At 38.0% G+C, this 13,599-nt stretch overlaps 2 protein-coding genes across 2 annotated transcripts; both read right to left on the bottom strand.

Annotated features, from left to right (window-relative positions):
- Positions 1–51: 51 nt before the first annotated feature.
- OR52N5 (olfactory receptor family 52 subfamily N member 5) lies at positions 52–1,038 on the bottom strand. Its single transcript, XM_045782984.1, has one exon. It carries the CDS (start codon positions 1,015–1,017, stop codon positions 52–54), a length of 966 nt encoding a protein of 321 aa, XP_045638940.1. The 5' UTR covers positions 1,018–1,038.
- An 11,195-nt stretch (positions 1,039–12,233) lies between these two features.
- OR52N1 (olfactory receptor family 52 subfamily N member 1) lies at positions 12,234–13,199 on the bottom strand. Its single transcript, XM_045782948.2, has one exon. It carries the CDS (start codon positions 13,194–13,196, stop codon positions 12,234–12,236), a length of 963 nt encoding a protein of 320 aa, XP_045638904.2. The 5' UTR covers positions 13,197–13,199.
- Between the last annotated feature and the right edge of the window lie 400 nt (positions 13,200–13,599).

The raw sequence follows: 13,599 nt of genomic DNA, 5'->3' as shown, positions 1-13,599 counted from the left end.
ATGTCACACATGAGTCTTCTTTGTTGTCTTTTCATTCATCTTCTACTAATTTCACTTGTCCTGGATATGTGTACGTTTCTCACCCTGGAAGAGCTTTATGACACTGTCTCTGATCTGTTTTGTCTTTACCCCATACACAATGGGGTTGAGAGTTGGGGGAAGTAGAAGATAAAGATTGGCCACAATGATGTGGAGAGAGGGGGGAATGGTGTGTCCCCCAAAACGGTGGGTAAAAAAAGTGAAGAATGCTGGAACATAGGTGATGATGATGGCAGATATATGGGCAGTGCAGGTGCTGAAGGCCTTCTGCCGAGCATCTGCTGATGAAAGGCTGACCACAGCCCGGAGGATCATGGTGTAAGACACAGATATACAGCAGATGTCAAACACTCCAATCAGGAGGGCAACCATCAGACCATAGATGACATTGATCTTGATGCTGGCACAGGACAACTTCACCACTGACATGTGGTCACAATATGTATGGGAGATAATATTACTTTGGCAGAAGGGCAAACGCTTGACCAAGAATGGGAAGGGAATCATCAGCAACACACCCCTCAGGAAGGTGGCAAGTGCAGCTTTGGCAATGATAGGGTTAGTGAGTATGGTAGCATAATGCAGTGGGTAGCGAATGGCCACGTAGCGGTCCAGAGCCATGAGCATGAGTACACCAGACTCCACACCAGTGAACCCGTGAACAAAGAACATCTGAGCTAAGCAAGCATTGAAGTTAATTTCCTTGAGATTGAACCAGAAGATGCAGAGTGCATTGGGTAGCGTAGTGGTGCAGGTAACGAGGTCAATGAGGGACAGCATGGCCAGAAAGAAATACATTGGGTGATGTAAGGACTCCTCGTGATGAATGAGGTACACAAGGCCAAGGTTTCCCACAAGGGAGATGATATACATTGTGCAGAATGGGAGGGAGATCCATACATGTACTCTTTCGAGACCAGGAATTCCATTAAGAATAAAAGATTTGGGGGCAACATATGAATTATTGGAAACCAGCATAACTAATTCTGTAGAGGAACTCTATCCAGAAGTCTCTATCCTGAGGAGAAGGAATTAAGAAATAGAAGTTTAATTCAGAATGTCCTTGAGAATGCAAACTTAAATTTGGAATATAGTTACATTCATAATAGCACCAACAATTCTAAATAAAATATGAAAATATACCATTTATTGAACAATACTACATTACGATAAGATTTCTAATGTTTTATAAGCAGTCTAAATGTACTTGTAAAGCCACAAAGTTGTGACTGTTTTTTGACATCAAATGCAAGAAGAAACTGAAGGACAGAGATATCGAATGATGTAAGTGTCATAAAACTACAGTCCAGGAGAGAAATGACTTTTATGTATGACTCTAACATTCACACAATCAGTTTACTCTGCATCCTGGTTTGAAAGAGTACCTAGCTTATGATAGCAAGTTATCATTGCATGAAGGAGGGCCTGAACTTTGCTCAACATATTAATGTTGTGTGGCAATATGTAATGGGGAGATTATGGTTATTTATATCAAATAAGCTATTGCTTAAAATTTAGGTCTTTCCATACCAATTCTATGACTTGGTGAGCTTTGCTTCACTCTTGAAGCTCAGTGACTCATCTAAAATGTATGGCTATTGTTACCGTCCTCAAAGAGCTCTGAAAAATAATCAGAAGTTTATTTTACTCCTAGCTTAGTATCCTGGTGAATTGGGTATAGTAAATCGAAATACAAGCGTAGGTGCTTTATGGCTATGAAATACAAGGATAGTGGTCATGAAGGTCAAGGTACCTGGATTGTCCCATGAAAGAGAAAAACAGGAACCTCCCTTTCTCAAATACCCTGTAATTCCCCAAGCAAATGAAGTCATCTATCTCCTTTCCATGTCTTCTGTCTTTAAATAATTCTTGAGAAGTATATTCTCTCTCTTAGAATATGTCCACTCTCCGTACTTCAAATATATCTGACATGAAGACAATTTTCAGATAATTTTATAAGAAAACTATGTAACAACTGTTGAGTCCTCCTTCTAAATGCCTGCTGGATATTTCCATGGAGAGTTTAAATTCACCATGTTGGAGACTAAACTCATCACTTCAGCCTCTACTTTCATGCCAGAATAGGTTGTTTTTCTTGAGATCTGTCTTTTGGATACTGGTGTCGTTTTCTACCGAATGAGCTACCAGCATCTTTGTGATCTTCTCAGGTATTCTTCTACTTCACCTTGGGTAAAATTCCTTCATAGCTCAAAGTGATTCACTTCTTACTCTGTCCAGATTACTTCAGCAGGTCTATTACCTACCTGTCCTCTATTCTCAGACAACTTCTATTTTTTAATCTAGAAATATTTCTATTATTTCCCTTCCTATCATCACTCTTCCTGTATTTGAAACACCACCTACCTACGTCCACCTATTTGTTGGCTTGGCCTCTTGTATTTTTCAAATCACATTTGTTCTATAGCATAATTTGAGGATATTTTAATCCAAGGCTTAATAATCGCCTATGTTTTTCCATCAATTTGAGGGCACGGCTCAAATTTCTTTCCATGGCATTTAATAAAGTAGAATGTAAGTGCTCCTGCTTTGAACAATAAATAAATTATATGGTCATGTATCCTAACATTTCCTGCTTAAGTTTTGATAGACTACATGACAATACCCAAATCCTACATATACTTCAAGTTCATGTGGACTTTGCTCCATTTTCTCCCTTATTTGAAATTTTTCTGACATGTACTTACCTTGACAAGTCTTCTTTGAACACTGAGGGAGAATGTTATTCCCATTATTTATTTATTTATTTGTTTGTTTATTCATTATTTATTTATGGATTTATTTAACTTCTCTTTTTAAAGTTTTTATTAAAATTCCAGGTAGTTAACATAGTGTAATATTAGTTTCAGGTGTAGAATTTAGTCATTCACCACTTACACACAATACCCAGTGTTAATCACAATTGCCCTCCTTAATACTCAACACCCATTTAAACCATCCCCTTGTCCACCTCCTCTCCAGACACCCTCAGTTTGTTCTCTATCATTAAGAGTCTGTTTTCTGGTTTGCTTCTCTTCTTTTCCCTATGTTCAGCTGTTTTGTTTCTTTCTTTAAAGAAGCCCATGCATTCTGGAGTCCAGGTATAGAATGTTTAATTTGCTTCCCAAAGCTATTAGTGATGGTCTCAGAGTGAAATCCAAGTTTTTCTAGCTCAGATTTCACATCTGTTCCACTAAAGACGAATCCTTATTAAGGCTAACAAAGAGTACTTCAGTTAGTTGTTTTCTCATTTATTTGTTTTTGTGTTTATTTGTTTGTTTGTTTCTCTGGAGGAATATGAGGGTTCGTGTTTCTAACTTGGGACCCCCACAGCTCCTGCTTCTTATGATTTCTCCCTGCCCAGTACTCCAGCCACCTTCCAGGTAAAGAACAGGGTTGTGTGGGATGATTCAGACTTTGTCTTCCAAAGGGGGAGGTAATTTGGTTGCAAGTACATTCAGACTTACCCTGGACTCCCTTATTTTGTCTGTGGTTCTAAGAATTAATAAGGGGACAGAATGCAGGAAAGGACTGGAAGTAGAATAATCACAAAGTACAGGAAGAGAAATTCACCACAAGGTCTTCGTTCAGTCCTGCGTTGAGCCTTTTCCAGTGGAAGAGACAAAGCAACCCCCGTACTACCGAAAGCATTCTACATCATGAACGCTGCGCCAAACCACCACACACCGAGCACAATATCTCTTCCCTCCTTGATGACGATAGGCTCCATTACCTGCTCCGGGTGTCTAAGCCTCCAGGATCTGATGGACAGCACCGTGATTGACACTGTGACTGCTGCTTCTGTGTTCCCTCATCCCACGCTGGGCAGCCATTTGACACAGAGTGTGTGCAGCACCCACTGCTGCCTCTGGCTGTTTAAAACAGAAAATGGCCTCCTTTATATTATCACTTGATCCCAACCCCAGAAAAATCTGGATGAATCAGCTACTGCTTAGGACGTAGGAAATCCAAGAAGCCTTGCTTTCTCACTTTCATCTCCCTTCCATGCTATGCTATGCTTCTCTACAGATGGCCTATGACAACATTTCTTTTCTTTTTCTTTCTTTTTTTCTTTCTTTCTTCTTTTTCTTTTTTTTTTAAGGAATTTGGGGTCTGGAATATAGAGTAAAATCCTGTTAGGCACCTGAAGAATTCTCTCCATTTCTCTCCATGATCTCCTAGAGAAGAATGTCAGGAGAAAGCTAAATCCAGAAAAGGGAGTTCTAGATTCTTTGAGACTGTTTCAACTTTTTTTGTTATTTTTTGAAATGTTTTTCCTGAAATGTCAAATTCAATATTTTATTGATATATGATGTTATCACTGAATATTTCAAGTCTGAATATTTCAAGCTATGGACCCTAAACTAATTTAAGCAATCCCATATGTTATTTTTTAAAAATTTTCTATTAAGCATCAACCAGGTATCAGGCAATGAATGCTTTGGTAATTAGCACAAGACTTTTCTTTGCCTCTGCTCTGGTTCTTTTAAGTTTACCCTGTGCATAAACAGCCAATTGCATACTAACTCAAATATCACTTGCCGTCAGAAAAAACGGCGGCAATACCTTTAGGTTGTCTATATTTGCCTATTTAAATTTACCTACTTATTTAAACTCGTTTATGAATTTAATTACATTCCTGTAATGAGTCTGCCAATTCAGTATTATCATAGCCATTTTATGTAACCAAGATTCTAGGTTTCATAGCATGCTGAACGATATAGATTTTGTGCTCCCTACACTAAATACTGGTGACACAGCCCCTTCTCTTAAGCCAACCAGATACTCTACTTGACAGTCACCTTTCTTCTCTCTGCTAACCCCATATTTTCCCCATATTTTATAATGATGATAACCCGAGGACCTGTGCTAGAACTATTTGTATATTTTTATTCTCCCTTTACTGATCTGTGAGCTCTTTATTATATGGGTCAAACCTCCCACCTATGTCACCCCATGAATTAAGGCAATACCTTGATTAAAAAACATAAACTGGAGTTAGATTGGCTGACTGCAAGTTGTGTGATGAATTGAAGAAATGAAACAGGGTGGGGAAAAGTGGGCTAGTGACTTGGCGGGAAAAGGGTGTACCTATTTATCCTTCCCTGCACTAAGGCATCTTAGGCTTATTATCGTAACCCTCTGTGTCTGTCATTATACGATATATTTGGAGAAATGAATAAACATAAAGAGAAGAATTCCCTATACTATAAAGGAGATTTTGAGAGCATCTAGGTTCTCCCTTCCCACATAAGAGCAAACATCCCTTGATAGTTCCATCTCTGAGTGTGGAAAGACCATGATCTTCCTAATTTTCCCTAGCGTAAGAAATCACCAACAGCATCCTCTACAGGGCAATGCCCTTGATTCCTGGGCTCACAGGCAGGCTGGAACAAGCCTAGGCTTTACCATGGAGGAGCCTAGGATCAAAATATCTGGAAGGCATTACCTTACCTACAATGTAGCTCCAGACAAGGAGTATGAGAGGTGCTCATGCCAGTGTGGGGGCCCAGGAATGTACACGAGGTTAGCACCCTGGTTTCACCTTATAGATCTTAGGTCAGAAGTGCTTAGTCAGGCTGACTTCCCAGGGGAAGGGGCATAATTTCACATACTCATGACTTCCAAGTCTCAGTGTGAAACAGTGCTTAAGAGACCCGAGAGACAATGGAGCCCTAAGGGAAAGCATGATACAAGGCTCCATAAATTTCAAGCAAAAATAAAACACCAAACCATAGCTGGTCCTCAAATGAGGGCAGTGCAGAAAGGAATTCCCATGGTACAGATATCCCACCATTAAGATTACAAGTTGGAAATTCTTGTCTAAAGTAATTTAAAATGAACAAAATGTATGTGTGTGTATGACTTTACAATCAATAAGTGTTTAGTTGTTTTTCAAATTTCTAAAATACTATACTCCTTAATTTAAAAAAGGGAAAATGTAACAATTAAAACCTTTTTAAGTAACATATACTTCCATTTTTAGACAGATTTTATTTATTCATTTGAGAGAGAGTGAGAGAGAGAAAGAGAGAGAGAGCTCAAGGGAGGGGTGCTTCAGAGGGAGAGGGAGAAGCAGAATCCTTAGCTGAGCAGGGAGTCTGATAAGAGGGTCAATCCAGGATAAGACCTGAGCCTAAGGGAGCTGCTTAACCAACTGAGCTGCCCAGACACCCCTAAATAACATATACTTCTAACACTAAGAAATACCTACTATTAAGATTAAGTGTGTCTTTATTTCCATATATATGTAATTTTAAAAAAATCAGGATCATAATTCACAGGCTATTACATCATTGAATAGTGTATTTATAGACACACGCACAATGGAATATCATTCAGCCATGAGAAAAAAAAGGAAATCCCACCATTTGTGACATGGATGGGCCTTGAGGACATCATGCTAAGTGAGACAAATCAAAGACTCTTTTCCAATGAAGACATACAAATGGCTAACAGACACATGAAAAAAATGGTCAAACATTAGCCATCAGGGAAATTCAAATCAAAACCACATTGAGATACCACCTCACACCAGTTAGAATGGCAAAAAATGACAAGGCAGGAAACAACAAATGTTGGAGAGGATATCGAGAAAGGGGATCCCTCTTACACTGTTGGTGAGAATGCAAGTTGGTACAGCCACTGTGAAAAACAGTGTGGAGGTCCCTTAAAAAGTTAAATATTGAGCCACCCTATGATCCAGCAATTGCACTTCTGAGTATTTACCCCAAAGATACAGACGTAGTGAAGAGAAGGGCCATATGCACCCCAATGTTCATAGCAGCATTGTCCACAATAGCTAAATTGTGGAAGGAGCCGAGATGCCCTTCAACAGATGACTGGTTTAAGAAGATGTGGTCCATATATACAATGGAATATTACTCAGCCATCAAAAAGAATGATTTCACAACATTTGCAGCAATATGGACAGGACTGAGGAGATAGTGCTAAGTGAAATAAGTCAAGCAGAGAAAGACAATTATCATATGGTTTCACTCATTCATGGAACATATGAAATAGGAAGATCAGTAGGAGAAGAAAGGGAAGAATGAAGGGTGGGTAAACAGAAGGGGGAATGAACCATGAGAGACTATGGACTCTAGGAAACAAACTGAGGGCTTCAGAGGGGAGGAGGATGGGGGATTGGGATAGGCAGGTGATGGGTATTAAGGAGGGCACATATTGCATGGTGCACTGGGTGTTATACGCAAGTAATGAATCATGGAACATTGCATCCAAAACTAGGGATGTACTGTATGCGGACTAACAAAACATAATAAAAAATTATTATTAAAAAAGAAATACAAATACTGTATGATCTTTTTTATAAGTGGAATCTAAAAAATCTAAACTCATAAAAGCAGAGTAGAGTGATGCTTACCAGAGTTTGGGGAGTGGGAAATACGTATATGTTGTGTGACTAATTAATACATCCTGGAGATGTGGTACAGCATAGTAATTACAGATAACTGTATTGTATTCTAAACTTCAAATTACTGGGAGACTAGATCTTAAGTGTTCTCACCACAAAAAGAAATGATAATTATGTGAGGCGACAGAGGTGTTAGCTAACGCTATGGTAATAATCATATTGTAACATATAAAGGTACCAAATCAACACATGTTGTACACCTTAAAATTATACAATTTTATGTGTCAATTATATCTCATAAAAATAGTTTTTTAAAAAAGGACAAATCAATTCTCTGTGACTTACACATTAACTTAAATGAGTTTCTTCTAATCGCTTTTTGAAATTTATACAAGATAATCCCTCTCAAGAAAATGGAAATAGAGATGTAGTTCCGTGTTCATCTAGAAGAGACTGCTGTCTTCCTTCTGACATCCCTCCTATCAAATTGCAGGGAGATACTAATAGCAACATATATTTAAGGAAAGTAGGGGGGAAAAAGAAAAGTAGGAAAGGGAAGTGATTAGCGATGGATGAGAGATTTCAAACATTGTAAGAAATAAGATTTCATCCCTGGAAGAGACAAGATGGAACAGTGTTAATGAACAAAAGGTTGACACAACAGAGTGAAAAGGCAACCTGTAGGGTGGGAGAAGATACTTGCAAACCATAGGTGAATACCCCAAATATTGAGGATCTCCTACAACTCAATTTGAGCAAAAAGTTAGGAAATGGGCTGAGGGCTTTAACAGATGTTTCTTCAAAGAACACATACAATGGCTAACAGGTATACGAAAAGATGCTCAGCATCACTAACCATCAGATGATCAGAGACATGCAAATCCAAACCACAATGCGATGTCACCTGATATCTATCAGGATGGCTATTATTGAAGAAACAAGAGACAAAAAGTGTTGGCGGGAATGTAGAGATATTGGGACATTTGTGCACTGTTGCTAGGAATGCAGAATATTTCAGCAACTATGGAAAACTATGGATGTTCCTCAAAAATGTTTAGATAGAACCACCATCAGATTCAGCAATCCTGCTTCTGATGTTTATCCAAAAGAACTGAAATAAGGATCTCAAAGAGATACTGGCATTCCCATGTTCACTGCATCATTATTCATCATAACCAAAATGTGAAAACAACTTAAATGTCCATTGACAGATGAATAGATAAAGTGTGGTATGTACATATAATGGAATACAATGCGACCTTAATGAAGCACATTTTGCGATATGCAACAACATGGATGACCATGAAGACAACATGCTGAGAGAAAAATGTCAGTCACAGAACAAATCCTGCATGGTTTCATATAGATGAGGCACCTGATAATAGTCAAATTCATAAACATGAAGAGTGGAATGGTTATTTCCCAAGACAAGGGAGAAGAGAAAATCACTAAATAGCCATCATAAATTTTCAGTTAAGCAAGATATTGAATAAGCTCTAGAGGTCTGCTGTACAACATTGTACGTACAGTCAAAAAATGTATTGTACACTTAAAATGTTTTAAGAGGATAACTTCATGTGAATTATTTTTACTTCAATAAAAGACAACTAAAAAAAGAAACAACATGAATTTTCTACATTCAAATCCCAGATGTCTACCTAAAATCTCTGTAGCCTATAACAAATTAATGAACCTATCCAAGTTTCAGTCTCCTTAAAAATAAAATGCAGTGAATAATGACTATCCGCAGTATTGATTCAAAATTGGAGATAATGCATGTAAGGCATCCAGGATAAATTAATTCCTAGTTGTGTCTAAATAAATGATACTTAATCTTGTTATGGAGGGAGCTAGAGAGAGAAATATGTATGTATGTGGAAAGTTCTAGCAATATAATCAGAAGAAATTGACTGAACCCAAGAATAATCATTGAAAGTTGGTCTACAAGAAATTATTCTCATCTTCAATCTTCTTCATTCAGAGTAGTGGGAATTCTTTTTTTCTTTTCTTAGACTGAAACCACTAATGCCTGAATTCCATGTATTAGCATATTTTGGTTTATTCTGTCATTTTGCTGGAGTACATCCTCAAATAACTTTGTAAGAAAAGTTGCTATACAGATCTCCTTTCTTCATTTTTTGCATATCTAAAATAACTTTACCATTCACATATTTGATTGATTATTAAATTGAGAACAGAATTGTAATCTAATAATTACTTATTTTCATAAGGAAGAAAATGGCTCTGATCTTCCAGCATCAATATTTATTGGTAGGGATCCTTTTCAATTCTGGAAATATGAATTGATTTTTAAAAATTTTAATGTTCATTTTCCACTTGACTATTTTAAAGGTTTTTACATTATCTTTATCTTTTTTAATTTCACAGTAGTATGTCCAGGTTTGAGTCTATTACAAACAATTTTCTAGGTATTTTGGTATTTTTTATTTCTTAAAATACAAATTTTTAATTTTGTTATAGGAAATATTATTTTATAGTTGTTTGGAAAAATTCTCCCTTTGCCTGAGCAGTTTTCACTCTCAGTGTAAATCCTAAAAGTGAGACTTCTGCCTTGCTGAACAGAACTTCCATATTTCTTTATTTTTCTTTCACATTATATATTGCCTTGCCTTTTTTCTCCTTCTGTGAGATTTTTGCAACTTTATTTTCTTCCCTTACATATTTTTGCCATCAGTCATTCTTTTCTGTTATAAAAGTAATTTTCTAATTGTCTGCTTGCCCCTTTTCTATAGAAATCCTTTCATTGTTTTATGGGTGAAATACATTATCAGATATCTCTGAAAAGTATTGATGCTGGAAATATTCTCCTGCAAAAAAAAAAATAAGGATGGTGACATTGGACAGATACAGAAGGGAATGTAATCCTGACATTCATACTCAAGGATCATATCAATATTTGTATAATTACAATAATTTAAATACTGTTTATTAGTTTTCAGTATTGCAACCAAATGATAAATCTATGAATATTTCTAGAATTGTAACTAGTGGTAATGATCTTAAGAACAGGAAATTAAGGAGGCACCTGGGTGGCTCAGTAGGTTAAGTGTCTGCCTTCGGCTCAGGTCATGATTCCAGGGTCCTGGGATCGAGCCCCACTTTGGGCTCCCTGCTCATCAAGGAGCCTACTTTTCCCTCTCTGCTGCTACCCCTGCTTGTGCTCTCTCACTCTCTCTCAAATAAATAAATAAATAAATTTTTATAAAAAGAACAGGAAATTAAAAATATATCTGATTAACATTGAGGTTGGAAGTAGCAGGGAAAGAAGGAAACTACAGACTCACACATTTTGTGTGTATATATATATATATATACACACACACATACAATGTACATACATGTACACACTATATGCAGACACACACACATAAATATCTATAAATCACACAGGTGACGGATACTGTAATTGAGTTACAACCCTCATTCTGTATAACAGGGTAGTTTGTAGTCAAAGTTCAAACATAGCTTGCAATAAAAGAAGAAATCACCAAAAAGAAGAAAAAGAGCCAGATACATACACACACAATATTTCTAAGAGGAAATCTCTGGAAAGGAACTAGATAGAAGAGATTTTCAAGACGGAGGTTTTAATTTTTTTTTAATGATTATCTTGTCTGTGTTGTTTGATCATAATTTGTACAAATATACATATTATTGATACTAAATTTAGCTAACTATGGAAAGAAATTGAGTATATATACTTTGTAAGCCATGGACAGACAGCACAGGAGACAAGAAAGAAAACGTTTCAGAGTTTAGAGAGATCAGAGAATGTGCCCAAGACATATTTTAAATAAATATTTTATTGAACTATAATATGCATGCCAAAAAGAGCACACATCATAAGTGTACAGCTTCATGAAATATCACTAAGTGGACACACCTTGTAATTACCTTTCAGGTCAAGAACTAAATCATCGGCTGCACCTCAGAAGCACTCGTCATATCCTGTTCGATCACTACCCACGCTTTCATTCTCAAAGTTAAACATCATCCTCATTTCTAACACCAAAAATTAGTTCTGCCTGCTTGTGAACTGTATCTAAATGAAATCACACAATACATATTATTTGGTCTCTTTCACTCAACATTATATTTGAAATAGACCACAATTATTTATTTATTCAGTTTGAATATTGAAGGATATACGTTCTGGGTATTATGAATATGCTGCAACTTAACATCTTTTGGAAGTTTTCTGATGAAAATAGGTGTGCACTGCTGGATATAGAGTTGATAAACTTGGGGAATAAAGCTGGAGAGAAGAGCCTGGAAAAGAAGAATGAACTCCAAATGGTTTGGCAGGAGAATGCTGAGGTAAATAAATTAGCACAGACATTGATGAACATGGCTCATGTTTGTCAGGAATTTAAAATTTTTAAAAAGTTCAACTCTAGTCCTACTGATCCAACAACTGTCACCAATGAGTAAGAGTCTTTGAAGAGGGGGCACCTGGGTGGCTCAGTCAATAAAACATCTGCCTTCAGCTCAGGTCATGATCTCAGGGTTCTGGGATCAAGCCTGGCATTGGGCTCCCTGCTTCTCTCTTTCTGTCTGTTGCTCCCCCTGCTTGTGTGCTCGCTCAAAAAAAAAAAAAAAAAAGAGTCTTTGAAGACCATGGAATTTCAGGAGAGAAAGTCTTTACTAATGGGCATAGTGGTACCCTTTAAAAAGAGGTAGAAGAATTAAAGTCCCATGGGAATATTTCCTGTGGCCAGATACCTGCTTTCGTTTGGAGAGTTCCCTACAGACTTGGTGATCTCAACCTGGCTAAGAGAAGTCTAACCTCTCAGAAGACTACTTAAATGTTATGAGAACTGTCTTTTCCCTTAAGCAAGAATCTAATGACACTTTCTCGTATCTGTTTGATTTTCACCCCATACACAATAGGGTTCATTGTGGGAGGCATGAGCAGATACAGATTAGCCATAATAATGTGTATGTGTGGAGGAATAGTGTGTCCCCCAAACCGGTGAGTAAAGAAGGTGAAGAAGGCTGGGACATATGTGATGACAATGGCACAGATGTGGGCAGTGCATGTGCTGAAGGCCTTCTGCTGGGCATCTGCTGATGAGAGACTCACAACTGCTCGAAGGATCATGGTGTAGGAGATTGTGATGCACAAGATATCAAAGCCCCCAATCAGGAGGGCAACCATTAAACCATAGATGGCATTGATCCTAACATTGCCACAGGATATCTTGGCCACAGACATGTGGTCACAGTAAGTGTGAGGTATGACATTGCCCCTGCAGTATGGCAGGCGCTTGGTGAGGAGAGGGAAAGGGATGACAAGAATCACACCTCTAAGAAAAGTGAGGAGTCCAGCCCTGGCAATGACTGCGTTAGTGAGGATAGTGGCATAGCGCAGGGGGTAGCAGATGGCCACATAGCGGTCCAGGGCCATGAGCATGAGCACCCCAGACTCCATGCCTGTGAAGGTGTGGACGAAGAACATCTGGGCCAGGCAGGCCTTAAAGTCAATCTCCTTGAGGTTGAACCACAATATGCAGAGGGTGTTGGGAAGAGTGCTGGTGCACATGAGCACATCTGTGAAGGAAAGGAGCGCTAGGAAGATGTACATAGGTCTGTGTAAGGCTTCTTCAGAGTAAATGAGGTACATAAGGCCAAAGTTCCCTGTGATGGCAATGCTGTACATGGTACACAGGGGGGAGGAGATCCACAAATGTGCTTCTTCCAGCCCAGGGATGCCATTTAAGATGAATGAAGCTGGAGTTAGGCTGGTGCCATTTAGGAATGACATAGCACCTGCTGGAAGTTCATGGTACAGCAGTTACAGAATTGCTCTGTAAGCAGGAAGGAAAAAAAAGGTTAAGAGAGTAACTGACCAGCAGGATTTTTCTTCCTCGTGGTAGATCAATCACTAGATAAGGTCTTTAATGTTGATTATGTGACATATACACTGTTTGGGTCCATGCCTTAAGCGTTAGATACTGACAAGATAAGCTGAGTTTAGTGCATGTGCTGGATCTGGATGTGTCTAGGGTTTTTGATTGTCATGGTTTTATTATCATAATTTGCAGTCCATCCTTCAGGCTGAACGTGGTCACAAACTGACCAACCGGGTGATCAAGGATCGATGAAATATTTACCATGTGCTAAGGGCTCATCATCTTAGTCGGGATACCTATTCCATTCTAAAATGT

Source organism: Ursus americanus, chromosome 16, assembly GCF_024610735.1.
Source record: "Ursus americanus isolate L20-20 chromosome 16, mUrsAme1.1.p, whole genome shotgun sequence".
In the NCBI taxonomy this organism is placed as follows: Eukaryota; Metazoa; Chordata; class Mammalia; order Carnivora; family Ursidae; genus Ursus; species Ursus americanus.
The sequence above is the reverse complement of the archived record's forward strand: the minus strand, read 5'-3'. Positions and strand labels throughout refer to the sequence as shown.